The 25,416-nt window shown below is 46.2% G+C and overlaps 2 protein-coding genes across 2 annotated transcripts in view; one reads left to right on the top strand and one right to left on the bottom strand.

Annotated features, from left to right (window-relative positions):
* Positions 1–12,575, bottom strand: part of PMPCB (peptidase, mitochondrial processing subunit beta) — a 39,683-nt gene extending 27,108 nt beyond the window's left edge. The window contains 3 exon segments of the mRNA XM_040412517.1: positions 4,387–4,473; positions 5,748–5,888; positions 12,459–12,575. Coding sequence (XP_040268451.1) covers positions 4,387–4,473; positions 5,748–5,888; positions 12,459–12,533 — 303 coding nt within the window. The 5' untranslated portion in view covers positions 12,534–12,575.
* A 4,562-nt stretch (positions 12,576–17,137) lies between these two features.
* Positions 17,138–25,416, top strand: part of NAPEPLD (N-acyl phosphatidylethanolamine phospholipase D) — a 47,460-nt gene continuing 39,181 nt past the window's right edge. The window contains exon 1 of the mRNA XM_040412493.1: positions 17,138–17,441. Coding sequence (XP_040268427.1) covers positions 17,251–17,441 — 191 coding nt within the window. The 5' untranslated portion in view covers positions 17,138–17,250. The remainder of the gene's footprint in view (positions 17,442–25,416) is intronic.

Raw genomic sequence — 25,416 nt, 5'->3', positions numbered from 1 at the left:
GCCGATCATTTAGGATTTTTTTCCTGCCACATTTCTTCCTCGAATACGATGGGTCCCCACTATCCTTCCAGTTTTTAATAATGCGTTGGACAGTTAGCGCAATTTTAGTAGTTTCTGCAATCTCCTTAGATGTTTTCTCTGCTTGATGCATGCCAATGATTTGACCCTTCTCAAACAGACTAACATCTTTTCCACGACCACGAGATGTGTCTTTCGACATGGTTGTTTAAGAAATGAGAAGCAACTCATTGCACCAGTTGGGGTTAAATAACTTATTGCCGGCTGAAAGATAATCGCCCATGCAGTAATTATCCAATAGGAGGCTCATAACTATTTGCTTAGTTAAATCCAGGTGGTGACTTTTTTTGGACAGGCAGTGTACTACTCAAGCTGCTAAAGGGAAACCTGTCACCTGGATTTGGTGTATAGAGCCGAGGACATGGGTTGCTAGATGGCCGCTAGTACATCCGCAATATCCAGTCCCCATAGCTCTGTGTACTTTTATTGTGTAAAAAAAAAAAAAAAAGATTTTATACATATGCAAATTAACCTGAGAAGTCCTGTCCTTGACAAAAATCCCGGTAACAGGTTCCCTTTACGGAGAATATGACAAAAAATTTAGAAACCGAAACCTGCAAAGAAAAAAGGAAATTAAACGATTAGAGGGTAAAAACCTAGTTTTTGAAGGAAAAGACCTGAGCCATTTCATTACTAATAAAACAAAGATGTTCTTTGAATTGTTTGGGATCCACGATGTGACAGAATACTGCAATGATTCTCTAAGAAGCCATGTGAATGCTCTTAAGGTGGTCAATGATACCGCAGAAAGAGGAATTGCTCTGATAAAAAAGTTTAACGAATCAGTCAGGGACGAGCAACAAAAACAAACAATTCTTGTTGAAGGTAGTCAAGCATCACAGAAAAGTCATCACCAAGCTAACAAAAGAAGGGATTGCATCGTTCAAAGTTGATTAATATAACACGTTTTGCCTATTATACTACCTATTAATCTTAGTGTCTAGTTTTAATATTATTTTAAGTTTGCGATTTCTAGTTTTCCGAATAAAAGTAATTAACATTGAAAAAAGCTCAAAGTGTGCAACCCCTAAATATTATCCAATCTTCCTGAAATTTATAGCTTTTCTATTACTGAGCAAAGTCTGCACAAATTTAACATTTTATTTTTTCCATTACAAAATGAAACACCCTAGAGCAGTGTTGGCGAACCTATGGCACGGGTGCCAGAGGCGGCACTCAAAGCCCTCTCTGGGGGCACCCACGCCCTGTAATATGCCTTAGACTTTTCCTGCCATTCACCAGCGCAGCGCGCACTATGAACAGCACAGGCAGTGAATGTAGCCAGGTATTATAGCTAAATGATAAAGTACATGGCAGATATACTATATTGGACTGTAGTATTCAGGTTAACTTGCCATGTTGGCACTTTGCGATAAATAAGTGGGTTTTGGGTTGCAGTTTGGGCACTAGGTCTCTAAAAGGTTCGACATCACTGCCCTAGAGGGTATGCTACAGGCAGTACTGCATCCAGAGTACGTGCAATTACTCCGCCTTTTATGTAAGGAGCGTAATGCCTCAGGCTGCACTGCATCCAGAGCACGTGCAATTCCTCCGCCTATAGAAAGAGGGCAAGCTACAGGGAGTGCGGTATCCGGCCGTAGCGCCAGGATTCCGCTTACGCTATAGGATGTATGTATCCAGCAGTAGGGTAAAGAAATTCTGCCTACAGAATGGCATGGGAACTAGGCTCAGACAGACCAAATAGCTTCAAGGGTAATATATAAATAGTTTTTTTTTTTTTTGGTTTTCTTTTTATATACATACAGTTCAATTCTAACCAAACAGACCTAAGGGAACTGCACCCACATCCATCTGTACTAATAACCAGCACTGCAAGCCTCAGCAGAGAGCCCAGAAGCGCTTTCCTCAGCACAGTAGCACTGAGGCAAGGAAGGGGTTAATCAGAAGCCAGGGGGCGGAGCTTTGGCAGCTGGTGGGGCTAGAGCAATTACCACACCAGGTTGGACTCTCATCAACAACACATCCTGCTTAGCTTCCAAATGCACATGCTGGTTAATCACCAGATTACTAGGGCATTATTCTTAGGAAACAACCGAATAACACACTGAGCCATTAGAGAAAGTCTGGCAATAAGCAGAAGTCTCCCCCTTCCCCGGGAAAGGGGCACCTGCCGAAACTGAGGCCTCAGGTGGAGGCAAGTAGGCCTCCATGGGGGATATTCACATAAAAAAACCTGGAGGAGGAATGGGGGCCTTGGGGATGTTTCATCCGAAGTCGATTCGCTTATCCCTAGAAAAGATGCTCCAGAGCTGTTATTACATGTGAAATAAAGGTATTTAGTAAAACAGTATGTGCAGCTACATAAGGAAACGCACATGAGACTACGACCGAAACGTCGTTATTGTGCCTCATCTTAGAAACATAATTTGTGAAACAACTATTTATTCCTACTGCTGGGATAATGAAGAATTATGTGTAAACACTTGACGAGCCATAACTTACAAACTCAAAGTTGCGTGTGCACTGAATCTATTTAGAGTATTGATTGGGTTGAAGAACCCTTTTTAGTCGCACCGCAGCCACATACGGTGTGCTATTCCAAAGCGTATACATTAGTAAAAAAGACATGTCAGGAGAGGCGACAGGTCCTCATAAATAACCACTTTCTTTTTAAAGAATAAAAACACATTTTAGGTATTTTACAAAGTTTCTTAGGGAATTATTAAACGGCACAGTCCAGTCACCTTATTATGACCACTTCCTACTTTTGATGTCGGTAGCACGTAGCTCATGAAGGAAGTCGCACGTGAGCTGGCTTGGTGGGTATATATGGTGTGTGATAGGCTGTCTGCAAACATATCCCTGGCCATGGGTAAAAGAAGCGATTTATCAGAGTGGATGGTTGTTGGCTTGCGGGCCAAGGGTGGCGGTTATTTCTGAAACTGGGCACTGTTCACGTGCTGCTGTGGTGAAAGTGTATCGTGAATGGACAAATGGCACCATTATAAATAAATGACAGGGATAGAAACTACCACTGACTGAAAGTGACTTCTGCATTCATGAACCCATGATGATCTCTTGTCTGCAGTGGTGTCTGATCAGTGTGTATATATATATATATATATATATATATATATATATATATATATATATATGCTGTGAACTGGGAATAGTATTGCTTTCTAGTGCAATGTTTTGCTTTGTTTTTCTAGTGTAATGCTTTAGTTTAAATGTCAGTTCTTCTTCCTCTGTCAATGGCATCTAGGATTGCTCCAAACAACATTTCATTGTATTGTACATTGTATAACATTGTATTGTACAGTGACAAAGGCATCTTATCTTATGACGCGGAAAACTGCGGAGCGCCACGTGCCATTGATGTGAGAGGTGAACGTCCGTGAGGGCAGATGAACACGCTGCAGTGGAGCAGCTCACCACCAAAATGAAGCAGTAACCAGCCGTTTGTCTAAGACAACAGTTTAGCGAACCCTACTGCGTAAGGAGCACCAAGCAGACGGATGGTCACTGCACCTCTGCTAACAAAGTTGCATCAGCAGAAAAAGGCTTAAATTTTTGCAGCAGTATCGGAATTGGAGCTCCACTGATTAACAAAGGGGTGCCTTCTCCGATGAGTCACATTTTCCGCTTAATCATATGCCTTTGGCATGTCAGGCGAGTAACATCAGAAAACAAACACCCTGCAACCATGGCTGGAAGAACACAAGGTGGTGGTGGCAGCGTTATGGACTGGGGAACGTTTTCCTGGCATTCTCTGGGCCCACTCATCCATGTGGAAGGTACTTTCAACCAATTTGTGTATGAAACCATCCTTGCAGATCACATACCCCCATACATGCTGACTGTCTTCCCTGGGGCAGATAGGAACTTTTGGAAAAGCATGACCAAGACTTGCAAGTACTACCCTGGCTCCCCAATTTCCTAGACTTGAACCCTTGAGCATCTGCGGGACCACCTCGGTCGTTGTGTTCGCACTGTGGATCCTTCCCCTGCACCCTCCAGCAGTGGTGGGATGCACTGCCGTCAGCATGGCTCCAGATACCTGTGACAACCTACCAGGACCTTACCGAGTCCCTCCCAGCCCGTCTAGCTGCTGTCCATGCTGCACACGGTGGTCATAATAATGTGACTGGACTGTGTATTATCCCCTAATACATAGTCAGTAAAATAATCACTTCTGTTAGCAGTTGATAGAAACATTCAGTAGCGCAGAGCCAACTACCCAAATTTCTATGCTGTACTTTAGTATATCGATCTTTACAGCTTTATTTCCTCGAAAAAATAAAAGCTTGTAACATTTTCCAAAGATTTTTATTTCTTCAGTCTCACCTTAAATGCCATGTGCTCCAGGAAATGGGCAGTCCCATTATTCATCTGATTTTCATATCTGCTTCCAGCATCAATCCACATACCAACCTAATTAAAATGATGCATAAAAAGAAAAAATTTGTAATTTCCTTCTCTCTTGCAAGCCTGCAAACGCCTCTTCAGATGAAGTACTTTCTGCCATCAAATAGCTGAAATTGGGAAGACCACCAGGACCAGACAGCTTCTCTAATGTCCACAAACAGTTCACCCATATCAGGAGGGCCGTCATCACACTGTGGGATTGGTTAGGCCTCTTTCACACTACCGTTTTTTGTTTCCGTTTTGCTGGCTGTTCTTTGCGTTCCGTATACGGAACCATTCATTTCAATGGTTCCTCAAAAAAAACTGAATGTACTCCATATGCATTCCGTTTCCGTATTTCCGTTTTTCAGTTCCGTTGAAAGATAGAACATGTCCTAATATTGCCCGCAAATCACGTTCCGTGGCTCCATTCAAGTCAATGGGTCTGCAAAAAAAACTGAACACATACGGAAATGCATCCGTATGTCTTCCGTATCCGTTTTTTCTGAACCATCTATTGAAAAAAGTTATGCCCAGCCCAATTTTTTCTATGTAATTACTGTATACTGTATATGCCAAATGGAACGGAAACACAACGGAAACAAAAAAAAAACGAACAACGGATCCGTGAAAAACGGACCGCAAAACACTGAAATAGCCATACGGTAGTGTGAAAGAGGCCTTAGGGTAAGTAATGATCATTTTATTTATTTTTTCAACCATTTCCGGTCCTTTTTTTTTCTTTTAATATTACCTCCCTGGAAAATCTATTAGCTGGCCTTTAAGCCCAGAATTTATTTGACTTTATTATCCAAAGCTGTGACCAGTGGAACCGCTAACATCCAGAATCATTTATTTTTTTGAGTCCCTAGAGATCAGATTAGTTTTACACCAAGATGGCAAGGACCTGATCATATGTACAGATTACGATGCAATCTCAACTGTAGGATCTAATAGCGATGGACATGAGACGCATGACATGTTGCATTCTCTTCAAGGGGTTGGATCACCTAACACACTGGTGGCATATCGCTAGGATATGCCACCAACGTCAAATAGGTGTGGGATCCACCTATGTCCACAACAGAGCCCCCAAAGTAAACGAGGACTCACCACACAGGCCGACTCGTCTATATCCGTAATTCCCAGAGAGGTGAACGGAGAGGTGGCCGCACTTACACGGTGCGCTGCCCATTCACTTCTATGGGAACTCTGGAAATAGCCAAGCACGCTCACTTGTATCTTTTTGGAACTCCCATAGAAGTAAATGAAAGAGAGTGGAAAGAAGGAAAACAACTCACCGTACAGGTAGAAATTCCAGAATCTTCAGAGGCAACTCGAAGGCCATTTTCTAATGTGGTTACCTTAGTCTCTGGGACATTCAGTATTGCCTGTGTCGCTGCTTGGGTAGATCGGTATTTCTTTATACCGAACTGTATTTGCTGCACACAGAAATATGATATAGAAAAATTACATATCTTCCTGAACAGAACACTAGATGTAATAAACACTAGATAAATATAACAATTTTTCCAAAACAGCCTCACCTGAGAACATTATTAAGTAATAACACCACCCAAAAACGCTTTAACCACCACCGGACCGCCTAACGCGTTCCGGAGGTGGCAGCCCTGCGCAGAGTCACACATATATGCGTCATCTCGCGAGACGCGAGATTTCCTGTGAACGCGCGCACACAGGCGCGCGCGTTCACAGGATCGGAAGGTAAGCAAGTGGATCTCCAGCCTGCCAGCGGCGATCGTTCGCTGGCAGACCGGAGATGTGATTTTTTTAACCCCTAACAGGTATATTAGACGCTGTTTTGATAACAGCGTCTAATATACCTGCTACCTGGTCCTCTGGTGGTCCCTTTTGTTTGGATCGACCACCAGAGGACACAGGTAGCTCAGTAATAAGTAGCACCAAGCACCACACTACACTACACTACACCCCCCGTCACTTATTAACCCCTTATTCACCCCTGATCACCCCATATAGACTCCCTGATCACCCCCCTGTCATTGATCACCCCCCTGTAAGGCTCCATTCAGACATTTTTTTGGCCCAAGTTAGCAGAATTTTTATTTTTTTTCTTACAAAGTCTCATATTCCACTAACTTGTGTCAAAAAATAAAATCTCACATGAACTCACCATACCCCTCACGGAATCCAAATGCGTAAAAACTTTTAGACATTTATATTCCAGACTTCTTCTCACGCTTTAGGGCCCCTAGAATGCCAGGGCAGTATAAATACCCCACATGTGACCCCATTTCGGAAAGAAGACACCCCAAGGTATTCGCTGAGGGGCATATTGAGTCCATGAAAGATTGACATTTTTGTCCCAAGTTAGCGGAAAGGGAGACTTTTGTGAGAAAAAAAAAAAAAAAAATCAATTTCCGCTAACTTGTGCCAAAAAAAAAAAAATTCAATGAACTCGCCATGCCCCTCATTGAATACCTTGGGGTGTCTTCTTTCTAAAATGGGGTCACATGTGGGGTATTTATACTGCCCTGGCATTTTAGGGGCCCTAAAGCGTGAGAAGAAGTCTGGGATCCAAATGTCTAAAAATGCCCTCATAAAAGGAATGTGGGCCCCTTTGTGCATCTAGGCTGCAAAAAAGTGTCACACATCTGGTATCGCCGTACTCAGGAGAAGTTGGGCAATGTGTTTTGGGGTGTTATTTTACATATACCCATGCTGGGTGAGATAAATATCTTGGTCAAATGCCAACTTTGTATAAAAAAAATGGGAAAAGTTGTCTTTTGCCGAGATATTTATCTCATCCAGCATGGGTAAATGTAAAAAGACACCCCAAAACACATTGCCCAACTTCTCCTGAATGCGGCGATACCACATGTGTGACACTTTTTTGCAGCCTAGGTGGGCAAAGGGGCCCACATTCCAAAGAGCACCTTTCGGATTTCACAGGTCATTTACCTACTTACCACACATTAGGGCCCCTAGAATGCCAGGGCAGTATAACTACCCACAAGTGACCCCATTTTGGAAAGAAAACACCCCAAGGTATTCCGTGAGGGGCATGGCGAGTTCCTAGAATTTTTTATTTTTTGTCACAAGCTAGCGGAAAATGCAGATTTTTTTTTTTTTTTTTCTTACAAAGTCTCATATTCCACTAACTTGTGACAAAAAATAAAAACTTCCATGAACTCACTATGCCCATCACGAAATACCTGGGGGTGTCTTCTTTCCAAAATGGGGTCACTTGTGGGGTAGTTATACTGCCCTGGCATTTTAGGGGCCGAATGCGTGAGAAGTGGTTTGAAATCAAAATCTGTAAAAAATGGCCGGTGAAATCTGAAAGGTGCTCTTTGGAATGTGGGCCCCTTTGCCCACCTAGGCTGAAAAAAATTGTCACACATCTGGTATCCCCGTACTCAGGAGAAGGTGGGGAATGTGTTTTGGGGTGTCTTTTTACATATACCCATGCTGGGTGAGAGAAATATCTTGGCAAAAGACAACTTTTCCCATTTTTTTTTATACAAAGTTGGCATTTGACCGAGATATTTATCTTAACCAGCATGGGTATATGTAAAATGACACCCCAAAACACATTGCCCAACTTCTCCTGAGTACGGCAATACCAGATGTGTGACACTTTTTTGCAGCCTTGGAGGGCAAAGGGGCCCACATTCCAAAGAGCACCTTTCGGATTTCACCGGCCATTTTTTACAGATTTTGATTTCAAACTACTTTGCACGCATTTGGGCCCCTAAAATGCCAGGGCAGTATAACTACCCCACAAGTGACCCCATTTTGGAAAGAAGACACCCCAAGGTATTTCGTGATGGGCATAGTGAGTTCATGGAAGTTTTTATTTTTTGTCACAAGTTAGTGGAATATGAGACTTCGTAAGAAAAAAAAAAGAAAAAATCATCATTTTCCGCTAACTTGTGACAAAAAATAAAAAGTTCTATGAACTCACTATGCCCATCAGCGAATACCTTAGGGTGTCTACTTTCCGAAATGGGGTCATTTGTGGGGTGTTTGTACTGTCTGGCCATTGTAGAACCTCAGGAAACATGACAGGTGCTCAGAAAGTCAGAGCTGCTTCAAAAAGCGGAAATTCACATTTTTGTACCATAGTTTGTAAACGCTATAACTTTTACCCAAACCATTTTTTTTTTACCCAAACTTTTTTTTTACCCAAACTTTTTTTTTTTTTTTTATCAAAGACATGTAGAACAATAAATTTTGAGAAAAATTTATATATGGATGTCGTTTTTTTTTTTGCAAAATTTTACAACTGAAAGTGAAAAATGTCATTTTTTTACAAAAAAAATAAAAATGTCAGCAGCAATGAAATACCACCAAATGAAAGCTCTATTAGTGAGAAGAAAAGGAGGTAAAATTCATTTGGGTGGTAAGTTGCATGACCGAGCAATAAATGGTGAAAGTACTGTAGGTCAGAAGTGTAAAAAGTGGCCTAAGGGTGTTTAAGCTGGGGGGCTGAAGTGGTTAATGGGGTTTTGCAGTTTTTTTAAACTGATGATCTATCCTCTGGATAGATCATCAGTATCTGATCGGCGGGGGTCCGACACTCGGGACCCATGCCGATCAGCTGTTTGAGAAGGCAGCGGCGCTGGCAGCAACGCCGCAGCCTTCTCGCTGTTTACCGCAGGCCCAGTGACGTCACGACTAGTATCAGTGGCCTAAGCTCCATTCAAGTGAACCTATTTACTTAATACACCTAATTCCAGTGTCAGACAGATCTGGAGGACATCTCCAGGACCAGAGGTGCTGGCGCTGTGTCAGTAAAATTTTACCTAACTGAACCTTTCTAGCATATACCGCGATCACACTGATCTCCCCAAATGTGTGGACATCCACTTATATGGCTCAGTCACTCCCTACAAAACATGCACACTCAGAAACCTTGTCACACTCTGAACTCTCTCTTTAAGGCCTCATGCACACGACCGTTGTGTGCACCCGTGGCCGTTGTTCCGTTTTCCGTGATTTTCTGCAGACCCATTGACTTTCAATGGGTCAGTTGAAAACTCTGAAAATGCACCGTTTGTCATCCGCCTCCGTGATCCGTGTATCCTGTCCGTCAAAAAAATATGACCTGTCCTATTTTTTTGACGGACAATGGTTCACGGACCCATTCAAGTCAATGGGTCCGTGAAAAAACACGGATGCACACAAGATTGGCATCCGTGTCCGTGATCCGTGTCCGTAAGCTCCTTTCATACAGACGGATCCGAAGATCCGTCTGCATAAAAGCTTTTTCAGAGCTGAGTTTTCACTTCGTGAAAACTCATATCCGACAGTATATTCTAACACAGAGGCGTTCCCATAGTGATGGGGACGCTTCTAGTTAGAATATACTACGAACTGTGTACATGACTGCCCCTTGCTGCCTGGCAGCACCCGATCTCTTACAGGGGGCCGTGATCAGCACAATTAACCCCTCAGGTGCCGCACCTGAAGGGGTTAATTGTGCGTATCATAGCCCCCTGTAAGAGATCAGGGGCTGCCAGGCAGCAGGGGGCAGACCCCCCTCCCTCCTCAGTTTTAAATTTCATTGGTGGCCAGTGCGGCCCCCCCCTCCCGCTATTGTATTAATATCATTGGTGGCCAGTGCGGCCCCCCCCTCCCTCTATTGTATTAATATCATTGGTGGCCAGTGTGCGCCCCCCCCTCTATTGTATTAATATCATTGGTGGCCAGTGTGCCCCCCCTCCCTTTTATTGTATTATCATATTTTCATTGGTGGCTAGTGTGCCCCCCCGCCCCCCGGTATTAATATCATTAGTGGCCAGTGTGCGGCCTCCCCTCTCCCCCCCCCATTATTGGTGGCAGCGGAGAGTTCCAATCGGAGTCCCAGTTTAATCGCTGGGGCTCCGATCGGTAACCATGGCAACCAGGACGCTACTGCAGTCCTGGTTGCCATGGTTACTTAGCAATATTAGAAGCATCATACTTACCTGCTGCGCTGTCTGTGACCGGCCGGGAGCTCCTCCTACTGGTAAGTGACAGATCATTAAGCAATGCGCCGCACAGACCTGTCACTTACCAGTAGGAGGAGCTCCCGGCCGGTCACAGACAGCGCAGCAGGTAAGTATGATGCTTCTAATATTGCTAAGTAACCATGGCAACCAGGACTGCAGTAGCGTCCTGGTTGCCATGGTTACCGATCGGAGCCCCAGCGATTAAACTGGGACTCCGATCGGAACTCTCCACTGCCACCAATGATCAGGGGGGGGGGGGGGGGGCCGCACACTGGCCACCAATGATATTAATACAATAGAGGGGGGGCGCACACTGGCCACCAATGATAATACAATAAAGGGAGGGAGGGGGGGCAGCACTGGCCACCAATGATAATACAATAGAGGGAGGGGGAGGGGCCACGTCCCCATCACCATGGGAACGCCTCTGTGTTAGAATATACTGTCGGATATGAGTTTTCACGATGTAACTCTAATCCGATGGTATATTCTAACATAGAGGCGTTCCCATGGTGATGGGGACGCTTCAAGTTAAAATATACCATCGGATTGGAGAAAACTCTGATCCTATGGTATATTAACTCCTGACTTTACATTGAAAGTCAATGGGGATGGATCTGTTTGCAATTGCACCATATTGTGTCAACGTCAAACGGATCCGTCCCCATTGACTTGCATTGTAAGTCAGGACGGATCCGTTTGGCTCCGCACGGCCAGGCGGACACCAAAACGACTTTTTTTTCATGTCCGTGGATCCTCCAAAAATCAAGGAAGACCCACGGACGAAAAAACGGTCACGGATCACCGACCAACGGAACCCCGTTTTGCGGACCGTGAAAAAATACTGTCGTGTGCATGAGGCCTAAAAGTGTCAAAACATGAAAATTCTTTTTTTTCTTTGGATTTTAATATGCTGTATACGCCAATACCAAACTAAAAGCACTGCACTCAGTGGAGCCTACATCCAACTGAAAGGGTCATCAGAGAGAATATGAAAATGTCTGCCCTGCCAGTAAGTTCCTCTTACATGCTCACTGATGTCGATTGCTTTAGAGCAGCTGCCTAACGGATCTCCACTCACAATGCTCCTCACTTATGTCCTTTCCAGTTGGATGCAAGCTTCTGATGAGAGGGACACTCACTCTGGCTGGGCAGGACTCATGACAGGCTTCGAGAACTCTGTTCGCCACACTTTGTTGTGGAGAAGGAGATGTGACAACCTTCTGAACATGTGCAATGAAGCGTTTATCATTTTTTTGGTTTGTTTTCCTCTGATATCGCACCATTATCAGAGGCATGGGTGTCATACCCTAATCCAACAACGTACAATACAGAAAGCCTTCTAGAAATAAAATAGATCTTAGCGCTTTCGGTCCAGAAAACACGCTCCATGTGGTGGCTGCATTTTCCAGGCTGAACTCACAGCATCATAATGATTTATGGTGCTGCGAGTTCCTGCTTGACCGCGGGTCTACTGTACTGTAGTCACAGCATTAGGTAAGTACGAGCCGTGGAATGGACATACAGATACGGACAGCACGGGGTGCGCTGTCTGCAGCTTTGAAATTAATAGGTCCGCATCCTATTTGCAAAAAAAAAAAATGCAAACTGAAAATACGGTTGTGTGCATGAGGCCCAAATCATCGCCAACCATATAAAGCTGCATTAGGAACTCCATTTTTCTGTTCTGCTACTGGGGCAGAATAACAGAATACAAGCGGTGACAGAACCGTCACATGATGGACACAAATGGCACCTGACCGACCCTATTGACTTCTATGGTGCCTTACAGGATAAACACATTGAGAAATCTGTGACAGAGGCTCTGTTCACATCTGGGATCCTTCCTGACTTATCAGGGATCTGCCACTGTCCTGTCCGCCTGTGTAGTGGATGGGACACACATCACACATGCAGCATGCCATGCAAGTCTATGGCGGAATCCCCTGAGTGTATACAGTACGAGGGGCAGCAGCGCTCAGTAGTAATAGGCGTACGGTCAGTGCGCGCGTCACGTGTCCCGGTCGGTTACCTTACCTGTGACCTGTCTGTCACGCCGCCTATCACTTTCCGCCCTAGAGATCTGCCGAGTCTCAGCACGGACGCCGCCATGTTTGCGCTAAGCTGATGCGTGACGTAACTTCCGCCCTGAAACTTGCCCTGTCATTGAGGAAAAGCACTTTCCTGCTCCAGTCATGTGCGGCGTGAGTGCTGTCTATGGGTGGAGCAGGCTACTCTATATACATACAGCACGTGTATATGTATTTATTCATGAATTACAAGGAGAACTTACCTCATTGAGCTGTCCTGAGGTGTAAACAGAAATAACTGGCAAAAAAATCATCAATAAAGGGGTTGTTTCACCTGGCCAAGATATGTCACCAATGTCACTTCAGGGGCCAGCACCTATCTCTAGAACGGGCCCCTAACGTGTAGGTGCAGGGTGCATGCACGACGTGCCCTCCTATCACTTCTATAGGATTTCCCATAATAGCCCAGCACCAGCTCATAGAAGTGAATGGCGCTCACGCCATGCGTCCGTGATGTGCTTCCCTTCACTTTAGGGGCCACATTCTAGACATAGACTACCAATGTCTCAGATGACGCAACCCCTCTGAAGGGTTAAATGACCTTGGGTCTCTTATCTCACAGGGCAAACAACACGCAGTTGAGTCCAGCCTGGCCGAACAAATTCTGAGCATAAGAACTGGCATCAAAGTGGGCAGACAGACGTCTTTTGCTGAGCTGAATAAATAAGTGTTTGTCCACGTCTGCATTGGAGGCTCCATTGGGCTAGGGCTACACTGCGACATATAGGGTACAACTACACTGCAGCACATTTTGTAATGGTAGCCAATGGTGTCGCACTGCGACACGACAGTCGCACAAAAATCCATCCTGTCGTGCGACATCATTGACTACCATTATAAAAATTGTCACATGACTTTTGTGTGATCAGAAGTCGCATGACAACTGTCGCCGTGTAGCTCTAGTCTAGACCTATAGAGTACATCCAAAATAGTGGACAGAAAAGGACTCCTGAACAGAAGCCAAACAGATCCCATTATAGCAATGGGATCTGGTAGGCTCCGTTCCTGACAGTTATGTGCCGAATCCAGCACTTCCGTTATTTCCGTTCTGCGCCAGAGCAATGGAACGTGATAGTGCTGATGTGAACGTAGCCTGACTGGTATTTTTAAATGGCACTGATCTCACACTGCCGACATGCCGAGGGTGATACAACGCTTTATATTCAGTTGAGCTCAGGTTCTGGGCACAAGAACCATTTAAAGAGGTTGTCCGAGTTCAGAGCTGAACCCATACATACCCATAATTTAACCCAGGCAGCCTCCCTGATGTTAGCATCGGAGCATTTCATGCTCCGAGGCGCTCCTTTGCCCTGCGAACACACTGCCGGGCGGGGCAGCGTTAAAGCCTGCCCATCAGTGCCGGTGACGTCACCGGGCTCACTGCTGGGCGGAAGTCTCCGCCTGGCAGCCCCATGGAGAGCCTGGTTCGTCACCGGAACTCCAGAAAATGCCTTTGCCCTGCGCGATTTAGCACAGGGCAAAAGAGAGCATTGGAGCATGAACTGCTCCGATGCTCAAGTCAAGGGGGCCGCCTAGGTGAAAATGGCCATATGTCCTGGTTCAGCTCTGAACCCGGACAACCCCTTTAACCCTTGTGAAGGCACTTTCACACCACCGTTCTTGGTTTCCTTTGTTCTACTCCATTAAAGGAGTAGAACAACGAAAATATCGGACGTGTCGGATCAGGCACATAACAGGTGAATGGAGCTGAAGATACCCCATTGACTACAATAGAGTCGGTTCAGTTTCCGTTTGGGATCTTGTTTTTTCTGGACAAAAAAGTTCTGCAGGACATTTTTTGTTCAGTTTGTTTGACAGAAGCAGCAACGGAGGCTCCAATTCAGATGTGAACAAGCCCTTATTTATTCAAATCAGTAAAACGTGTCCATCTGCTCACTTCGATGCCAGTTTTTATGCCCAGAACTACTTTGGTCCTGGTTGACCTGTAATGAATTCCATGAGGTGGACAACCCTCTGCTAATAATGTGAGATCAGTGGCCCACAGTCATTTAAAAGGGGTTATCCAAGACTAAAAAGTTTAAAAGACCTCCTCAGTGCAGCTGGACCTGCGGTGGGGTTCACACTTAGGCCTCATGCACACAAACATAATTTCATTCCGTGTCTGTTCCGTTTTTTCCATATACGAAAACATTAATTTCAATGGGTCTGCAAAAAAAACTGAAGGTACTCCGTGTGCATTCCGTTTACGTATTTCTGTTCCGCAAAAAAATAGAACATGTCCTATTATTGTCCGCGTTACGGACAAGGATAGGACTGTTCTATTAGGGGCCAGTTGTTCTGTTCCGCAAAATACGGAATGCACACGGACGTCATCCGTTCTTTTTGCCGATCCATACATACGGTCGTGTGCATGGGGCCTTACCTAATTCCAACTCCATCACTTTACAGCCACTTCAGCAGGTCCCGTTCTCTGAGAATCAACATCCTGTTGACGGGCGTGATGTGACCACTACAGCCAATCACTGGCAGCAGTGGTGACCTGTCACCAGTGCATGAACCAATGACGCACTGCATGGGTGACAGTTTACTGCTGCGGCCAGTGATTGGCTGCAGTGGTCATGTGACTCTCTTCAACGGGAGGTTGATTTCCAGAGACCCAGGACCTGCCGATGCAGCCGGAATCCAGTGTCGGGGATAGGAAAGTATGAATCCCATCCGGCCACTCTGAGGAGGTCTGTTAAAAAAGTTCAGTCTTGGATAACCCCTTTAAAACCCCACTTATTTAAATCAGTGCAAAGTGTCCATCTTCCCACTTTGCTTCCATTTTTTTTTGCCCAATACCAGTTTGGGTCAGGCTGTGGTTAAATGAATGTGATGTGGGGCATCTCCTTCTGTGTGGTGGCAGTGTCAGTGGCCCAAAGTCATTTAACCCTTTGAACTACACCCTTGGGTGCTCACTTTGATGCCTTTTGTATGTCAATTATATATGTTGAGTCTTAAGCAAGGGCTCCACGGCGACATAAAGGGAACAGCTACACAGCGACGTGTCACTCGACATTGTACTGACAGCCAATGTTGTTGCACTGCGACATACTGTGACTTTGATGCAACAGTCACTAAATTTTTTGTCGCAGTGAGACACCATTGACTATCATTACAAAAAATGTTGCGCGACTTATGTTGCGTGTAGCCCTAGCCTATGTGTAGTCACCTCAGGGTAACTCACTGCAATGCATTTTATTATGGGGACATTTTCCTCATGAATGGACTAGGAAGAAACAAGAAGGCATTTTTGTGAGCCACCTTCAGCTTTGTGGTGGGCACTGTGGCTATATTATGGGGTCACTATGCGACTGTACCACAAGTGCAGCTAGTCATTTCTCTAGGGGCAGCCCTGTGGTAGGCACTGCGGCTGTATTATGGGGTCACTATGCCAATGTACCACAAGTGCAGCCAGTCATTTCTCTAGGGGTCACTATGCGAGTGTACCACAAGTGCAGCCAGTCATTTCTCATGGGGCAGCCCTGTGGTAGGCACTGCGGCTGTATTATGGGGTCACTATGCCAGTGTACCACAAGTGCAGCCAGTCATTTCTCTAGGGGTCACTATGCGAGTGTACCACAAGTGCAGCCAGTCATTTCTCATGGGGCAGCCCTGTGGAAGGTACTGTGGCTGTATTATGGGGTCACTATGCCAGTGTACCACAAGTGCAGCTAGTCGTTTCTCTAGGGGTCACTATGCAAGTGTACCACAAGTGCAGCCAGTCATTTCTCATGGGGCAGCCCTGTGGAAGGCACTGCGGCTGTATTATGGGGTCACTATGCCAGTGTACCACAAGTGCAGCCAGTCATTTCTCTAGGGGCAGCCCTGTGAAAGGCACTGCAGCTGTATTATGGGGTCACTATGCCAGTGTACCGCAAGTGCAGCTAGTCATTTCTCTAGGGGTCACTATGCGAGTGTACCACAAGTGCAGCCAGTCATTTCTCTAGGGGCAGCCCTGTGGAAGGCACTGCGGCTGTATTATGGGGTCACTATGCCAGTGTACCACAAGTGCAGCCAGTCATTTCTCTAGGGGTCACTATGCGAGTGTACCACAAGTGCAGCCAGTCATTTCTCATGGGGCAGCCCTGTGGAAGGTACTGTGGCTGTATTATGGGGTCACTATGCCAGTGTACCACAAGTGCAGCTAGTCGTTTCTCTAGGGGTCACTATGCGAGTGTACCACAAGTGTAGCTAGTCATTTCTCTAGGGGCAGCCCTGTGGTAGGCACTGTGGCTGTATTATGGGGTCACTATGCCAGTGTACCACAAGTGCAGCTAGTCGTTTCTCTAGGGGCGGCCCTGTGGAAGGCACTGCGGCTGTATTATGGGGTCACTATGCCAGTGTACCACAAGTGCAGCCAGTCATTTCTCTAGGGGCAGCCCTGTGGAAGGCACTGCGGCTGTATTATGGGGTCACTATGCCAGTGTACCACAAGTGCAGCCAGTCATTTCTCTAGGGGCAGCCCTGTGGAAAGCACTGCGGCTGTATTATGGGGTCACTATGCCAGTGTACCACAAGTGCAGCTGTTTTAGTCAATTCTCTAGGGGCGGCGCTGTGGGAGGCACGCGTTTTACAGGTGGAATTTCGGAGTCTCCATGTTGTGCAAATGCAATGCGTGTGGTGGTGGCCCGACTCCTCCTACTACCGGTTGGGCCCAGCACCTTGTGTCACACCCGGTGCTCCAAGTAACCGCCGCTCCCCGGGGCCGGTGACCAGGGTGGGCGGGCCGCAGTGACATGGTGGTGAGGAGGAGCTGGCAGCAGTTACTCGCTGTGTCTGTCACCGGCAAGCACCGCATTGACAGCTTCCTTCAGAGTAACAGGCCCGGCAGTGACTTGTGCCCTGCGCCCCAGAGAAGAGCTGCAGATCCAAGGGGCCTCCTGACTGCGGAGCCGGGGATGGCGGGAGACGGGCTGGAGGCGGACAGGTGAGTGCTGGAAGTTGTCAGCTATTTCCCCTGACTCCTGTGCTGGACAGTGGGATAAGCGGCCACCGGGCCCCTCTGGCGCTGCTTCTCTTGGGGGCAACCATGTGGATGAGATGGAAATTCTGCATGTCGGATCCTTGCTTCACCAGATGGAGATGTCACTGCAGACATCTGACCATAGAAGTGACAATCCGATATTCTGTGGCACTCTCTGTGGTTTCAGTTTGCTTCTGATCCACGTTTTTTGCAGAATAGATGCAGACCCATTCATCTCTATGGGGCCACAAAACCATGCCAACAGCACAGGCGGGAGTCCGTTCCTCGGCTTCGCAAAGACAATTGAAAATGTCCTATTCCTGTCCATTTTGCAGACAAGAATAGGACTTTTATCTAGATGGGGAACAATGCTGCCTTTCACTTTGTGCTAGTCATCTAATAAACCTTATCTGTAAACTTACTATAACTAGTTAAAGGGGTTATCCGGGTTCAGAGCTGAAGCAGGACATATGCCCATTTTCACCCAGGCACCCCTCCTTACTTAAAGAGGACCTTTCACCGATTCTTACCCTATGAACTAACTATACAGACATGTAGAGCGGCGCCCGGGGATCTCACTGCACTTACTATTATCCCCGGGCGCCGCTCCGTTCTCCCGTTATGCCCTCCGGTATCTCCGCTCACTAAGTTATAGTAGGCGGAGATACCAGTCCCTAAGTTATGGTAGGCGGAGTCTGCCCTAGCGCTGGCCAATCGCAGCGCAGAGCTCCGCCTACCATAACTCCGCCTACCATAACTTAGGGAACGGAGATACCGGAGGACATAGCAGGAGAACGGAGCGGCGCCCGGGGATAATAGTAAGTGCAGAGAGATCCCCGGGCGCCGCTCCACATGTATGTATACTTAGTTCATAGGGTAAGAATCGGTGAAAGGTCCTCTTTAAGCATCGGAGCAGTTCATGCTCTGATGCTCTCCTTTGCCCTGCGCTAAATCTCACAGGGCAAAGGCATTTTCAAGAGTTCCGGTGACGTACTGGGCTCTCCATGGGGCTGCCAGGAAGCCCGCTGATGTCACCTGCAGTAATGGGCGGGCTTTAGCGCTGCCCTAGCCAATAAAACGGCTAAGACAGCGCTAAAGCTCGTCCATCAGAGCCAATGACGTCACCGAACACACTGCCAGGCGGAAGCTTCCGCCCGGCAGTGTGTTGCGAACAAAAGAGTCCGTACCCTGCGCGATTTAGCGTCAGCGTCAGCCTGGGTGAAAATATGGGTATGTCCGGGTTCAGCTCTGAACCCGAACAACCCCTTTAATTAATACCAGCGCTGCCGCCACAAAATCCACACTGTGTTAATTAGATCGCTGCTTGGTTCGTGATTACAAGGGTTAACTGCCAATACCCTATCTGTTGCAAAAAGCTAATAGTCAAAGAAACCGAACCCACGCTGACATAAAACAAATCTAAGAAATGTACGAAACACAACCGGTACTTGCCGTTGGTGATATGGTCTGAATCCTGTTCCGATTGGTTCCAGTTTCAATGTTGCAAAGACAGATAGAGGATATCGCAATCTTCAACTTCCTCCTTCCCAGGCGCACGGCTCTGGCCGGTAGCTCGGGCGCACGAGGAGAAGCCGCACTGTTGTTCACAGGAGAACGGGCCTTTAGTGTGACGTCATACGCTCGTACCTACGGATGCCTCCTGAGTCCACACATTTCAACGCGTTTTGGAATACTTGAATTCCTTCATCAGGGATAAGTGTGATTCTTGCAACTTAAGGTTTTATAGGTGTCCGTCTCCATAGTAATACTAACCAGCACCTTTGAAATAGGAAACTAATATTCTGACACAAGCCTCCCATAATCGCTCTCCATGTCTCTTATCTGTATCAACATATGCTGTCCCACATTATGTAACATGTTTATTAGAAGGTAAAATAGTATCAATTTATAGTTGCACTAACCTTTCTATAAAATATCTTACTATCCTGTATTTGCCACGGTATTCTTCCTTTTATATATACATATATATATATATACACTGCTCAAAAATATAAAGGGAACACAATAATAACACATCCTAGATCTGAGTTAATTAAATATTCTTCTGAAATACTTTGTTCTTTACATAGTTGAATGTGCTGACAACAAAATCACACAAAAATAAAAAAATGGAAATCAAATTTTTCAACCCATGGAGGTCTGGATTTGGAGTCACCCTCAAAATTAAAGTGGAAAAACACACTACAGGCTGATCCAACTTTAATGTAATGTCCTTAAAACAAGTCAAAATGAGGCTCAGTAGTGTGTGTGGCTCCACGTGCCTGTATGACCCCCCCTACAACGCCTGTGCATGCTCCTGATGAGGTGGCGGACGGTCTCCTGAGGGATCTCCTCCCAGACCTGGACTAAAGCATCTGCCAACTCCTGGACAGTCTGTGGTGCAACGTGACGTTGGTGGATAGAGCGAGACATGATGTCCCAGATGTGTTCAATTGGATTCAGGTCTGGGGAACGGGCGGGCCAGTCCATAGCATCAATGCCTTCGTCTTGCAGGAACTGCTGACACACTCCAACCACATGAGGTCTAGCATTGTCTTGCATTAGGAGGAACCCAGGGCCAACCGCACCAGCATATGGTCTCACAAGGGGTCTGAGGATCTCATCTTGGTACCTAATGGCAGTCAGGCTACCTCTGGCGAGCACATGGAGGGCTGTGCGGCCCTCCAAAGAAATGCCACCCCACACCATTACTGACCAAATGCCAAACCGGTCATGCTGGAGGATGTTGCAGGCAGCAGAACGTTCTCCACGGCGTCTCCAGACTCTGTCACGTCTGTCACATGTGCTCAGTGTGAACCTGCTTTCATCTGTGAAGAGCACAGGGCGCCAGTGGCGAATTTGCCAATCTTGGTGTTCTCTGGCAAATGCCAAACGTCCTGCACGGTGTTGGGCTGTAAGCACAACCCCCACCTGTGGACGTCGGGCCCTTATATCACCCTCATGGAGTCTGTTTCTGACCGTTTGAGCAGACACATGCACATTTGTGGCCTGCTGGAGAGTCATTTTGCAGGGCTCTGGCAGTGCTCCTCCTGTTCCTCCTTGCACAAAGGCGGAGGTAGCGGTCCTGCTGCTGGGTTGTTGCCCTCCTACGGCCTCCTCCACATCTCCTGATGTACTGGCCTGTCTCCTGGTAGCGCCTCCATGCTCTGGACACTACGCTGACAGACACAGCAAACCTTCTTGCCACAGCTCGCATTGATGTGCCATCCTGGATAAGCTGCACTACCTGAGCCACTTGTGTGGGTTGTAGACTCCGTCTCATGCTACCACTAGAGTGAAAGCACCGCCAGCATTCAAAAGTGACCAAAACATCAGCCAGGAAGCATAGGAACTGAGAAGTGGTCACCACCTGCAGAACCACTCCTTTATTGGGGGTGTCTTGCTAATTGCCTATAATTTCCACCTGTTGTCTATTCCATTTGCACAACAGCATGTGAAATTGATTGTCACTCAGTGTTGCTTCCTAAGTGGACAGTTTGATTTCACAGAAGTGTGATTGACTTGGAGTTACATTGTGTTGTTTAAGTGTTCCCTTTATTTTTTTGAGCAGTGTATATGTATATATATATATATATATATATATATATATATATATATATACAGTGGGGCAAAAAAGTATTTAGTCAGCCACCAATTGTGCAAGTTCTCCCACTTAAAAAGATGAGAGAGGCCTGTAATTTTCATCATAGGTATACCTCAACTATGAGAGACATAATGAGAAAAAAAATTCCAGAAAATAACATTGTCAGATTTTTAAAGAATTTAGGCTACTTTCACACTTGCGGCAGGACGGATCCGACATGCTGTTGACCCTATTTCGCCGTGCCGACGGACCACCGCTCCGTCCCCATTGACTAGAATGGGGACGGGGGCGGAGCTCCGGCGCAGCACGGCAAAAGGCCGCCGGACTAAAAGTCCTGCATGTACAACTTTTTAGTCCGGCGGCCTCTCACCGTGAACTGCCGTACTGTGCCGGAGCTCCGTCCCCATTTTAGTCGATGGGGACGGAGCGGCGGCACGGCGAAATAGCGGAAGGACGGATCCGACAGGGTAAACAGCCTGTCGGATCCGTAAACAGCCTGTCGGATCCGTCCTGCCTTATTTGCAAATGATGGTGAAAAATAAGTATTTGGTCAATAACAAAAGTTCATCTCAATACTTTGTCATATACCCTTTGTTGGCAATGACAGAGGTCAAACGTTTTCTGTAAGGCCTCTTTCACACTTGCGTTGTCCGGATCCGGCGTGTACTCCACTTGCCGGAATTACACTCCGGATCCGGAAAAACGCAAGTGTACTGAAAGCATTTGAAGACGGAACCGTCTTCCAAATGCGTTCAGCGTTACTATGGCACCCAGGACGCTATTAAAGTCCTGGTTGCCATAGTAGTAGTGGGGAGCGGGGGAGCGGTATACTTACAGTCCGTGCGGCTCCCCGGGCGCTCCAGAATGACGTCAGAGCGCCCCATGCGCATGGATGACGTGATCCATGCGATCACATGATCCATGAGCTTGGGGCGCCCTGACGTCACTCTGGAGCGCCCGGGGAGCCGCACGGACGGTAAGTACACTGCTCCCCTGCTCCCCACTACACTTACCATGGCTGTCAGGACTTTAGCGTCCCGGCAGCCATGGTAACCACTCTGAAAAAGCTAAATGTCGGATGCGGCAATGCGCCGAAACGACGTTTAGCTTAAGGCCGGATCCGGATCAATGCCTTTCAATGGGCATTAATTCCGGATCCGGCCTTGCGGCAAGTGTTCCGGATTTTTGGCCGGAGCAAAAAGCGCAGCATGCTGCGGTATTTTCTCCGGCCAAAAAACGTTCCGTTCCGGAACTGAAGACATCCTGATGCATCCTGAACGGATTTCTCTCCATTCAGAATGCATTAGGATAATCCTGATCAGGATTCTTCCGGCATAGAGCCCCGACGACGGAACTCTATGCCGGAAGACAATAACGCAGGTGTGAAAGAGCCCTTAGTCTTCACAAGGTTTTCACACACTGTTGCTGATATTTTGGCCCATTCCTCTATGCAGATCTCTTCTAGAGCAGTGATGTTTTGGGGCTGTCGCTGGGCAACACGGACTTTCAACTTCCTCCAAAGGTTTTCTATGGGGTTGAGATCTGGAGACTGGCTAGGCCACTCCAGGAACTTGAAATGCTTCTTACGAAGCCACTCCTTCGTTGCCCGGGCAGTGTGTTTGGGATCATTGTCATGATTAAAGAGCCGTTTCATCTTCAATGCCCTTGCTGATGGAAGGAGGTTTTCACGATACACGGCCCCATTCATTCTTTCCTTTACATGTATCAGTCGTCCTGGTCCCTTTGCAGAAAAACAGCCCCAAAGCATGATGTTTCCACCTCCATGCTTCACAGTAGGTATGGTGTTCTTTGGATGCAACTCAGCATTCTTTCTCCTCCAAACACAACGAGTTGAGTTTTTACCAAGCAGGGGAACACGTCTGGTACTGCAGGATTTGAGTCCCTGGCGGCGTAGTGTGTTACTGATGGTAGCCTTTGTGTAACGGGGCGCCAAAGGCGCACTCGGTCTCCCATCAGCCGCAGACCTGCTGCTTAGCTTCGGGAGCGAGGATCTGTGTTTGGCCTCGTTCCCGGGGGCGGCTGTGCTAGCTGGGAGGCTCCCTGCTCTTAGGTCTGCCTTGAGCGCCGAGCTGATCACTCGGTGCTCGACTTGTCTGTCTGTCGGTCATGTGACGCTGGCCACGTCCCATGACCCTCACTCCCCACTATAAATACAGGCGGCCTGCTGGCTATAGGTTGCCTGTGATTTTCGTCCTATAGGCTGTGTACTTTATTGTTATTAAGCTACCTCTGGAATTGAACCTCGATCCGCCTCTTGACACCTCTTCTGCCTGCTCCCTGTACCTTGACGCTACCTCTCAGATTTTGACCTCGGCTTGTTTACGGATTTGTCTTTGCCTCCTCCCTTGTTCTGACGTGACCTCCTGGACTGACCTCGCTAGTTGACCCGCCTCGCCTTCCCTTTTTGTTCTATCTCTTGTACGCTTATTGTAACTTCTCAGTGGCTGTCCTCTTACCTGCTGTCTCTCTGCTTGCACTTAGTAGGTTAGGGACTGTCGCCCAGTTGCGCTCCGTCACCTAGGGCGGGTGGTGCAAGTAGGCAGGGACAGGGGACTTGGTGGCAGCTCAGGGGGTGCACCTCCGCTCTATCTTGATTCCCGTGACTCTACCCGTGACACTTTGTTACTTTGGTCCCAGCTCTCTGCAGGTCATTCACTAGGTCCCCCGTGTGGTTCTGGGATCTTTGCTCACCGTTCTTGTGATCATTCTGAACCCATGGGGTGAGATCTTGCGTGGAGCCCCAGATTGAGGTGGACTATCAGTGGTCTTGTATGTCTTCCATTTTCTAATAATTGCTCCCACAGTTGATTTCTTCACACCAAGCTGTTTGCCTATTGCAGTTTCAGTCTTCCCAGCCTGGTGCAGGTCTACAATTTTGTTTCTGGTGTCCTTCGACAGCTCTTTGGTCTTGGCCATAGTGGAGTTTGGAGTGTGACTGTTTGAGGTTGTGGACAGGTGTCTTTTATACTGATGACAAGTTCAAACAGGTGCCATTAATACAGGTAACGAGTGGAGGACAGAGGAGCCTCTTAAAGAAATTACAGGTCTTTGAGAGACAGAAATCTTGCTTGTTTGTAGGTGACCAAATACTTATTTTATTAGAAATCCTACAATGTAATTTCCTGTATTCTTTCCCCCCATTCTGTCTCTCATAGTTGAAGTGTACCTATGATAAACATTCCAGCCTCTCTCATCTTTTTAAGTAGGAGAACTTGCACAATTGGTGGCTGACTAAATACTTTTTTGCCCCACTGTATATTATTTCTCCTTTTTCCATACTAATATACATTCACTGAAAGGCAAACAGTTCTATCTCCTCGTTCAGTCCCGTTGGTGCTAGACTATTCAAATTGTAAATCCATTTACTCTAGTTTCTAGACATGAGTTTGATATAATCCACCCCTCTTGTATCTGATTTTATTTGTTCAGTACCTCCAAAAGTAGAACCCCCAAACTTCCCTCCATGTTTTTCTCTGTAATGTCGTGAATGTGGGTGACCGTCAAATTTTTTATTTATATTCCTTATATGCTCACTTATTCTGATTTGTAGTGTCCGATTTGTTCTTCCCACGTAGAATTTCTCACAGGGGCATCTGATATAATAAATAACTCCACTTGAATGACAAGTAAGGTAACTATTGATTTTGTAAATTTTCAATGCATTTTTTATTCTGTAATGGTTTTTTTACATTTAAAAAATGGACACTCTTTACATATTTTATAGGCAAAAAGCCTTTCTTTTTACTATGATTTTATTTTATTTATTTTTTTGTTATTTTGATTATCTTTTGATTTCTATTCATGTTAGTTTTAATAGAGGGAGCTACTAAATTCCCCAAATTTTTTGCTTTTAAAAATAAACCTAGGATATTGGGATAGTTTTTCCCCTATCACCTTATCTTGCTTCACAATGTCCCAGTGACATTTTCCATTTTATTTTATTTTTTAAAAAACCTTCTCCTTTTCACTATATTGCAATATTATAGGAACTTTGAAATCAATTTAATCCTTTTCCTTACTTTCGTTTTCATTACCCACGGTCACCTTATATAAAATCTATCAATCTGTTTTACTTCTTATTTTATTTTTTCTAATTCCTTCATTTTGTAGCCTTTTTCTTCAAATTTCTTATGAAGAGAATTCAAATTGTTCTACCATCGTACAGTTCCTCCTCAATCTGATATATTGGCTTCGGGGGATATTAATAAGCCATATTGGTAAATGGCAACTATCCAATGAGATAAAACTGTTACTGTCTGTTGGTTTGTAATACATTTGAGTATGTATTTGGCTATTCTGAATCAATATAGCTAA

Source organism: Bufo bufo, chromosome 1, assembly GCF_905171765.1.
Source record: "Bufo bufo chromosome 1, aBufBuf1.1, whole genome shotgun sequence".
In the NCBI taxonomy this organism is placed as follows: domain Eukaryota; kingdom Metazoa; phylum Chordata; class Amphibia; order Anura; family Bufonidae; genus Bufo; species Bufo bufo.
Note: the sequence above shows the minus strand (reverse complement) of the source record. Positions and strands in the feature narration are given on the sequence as shown.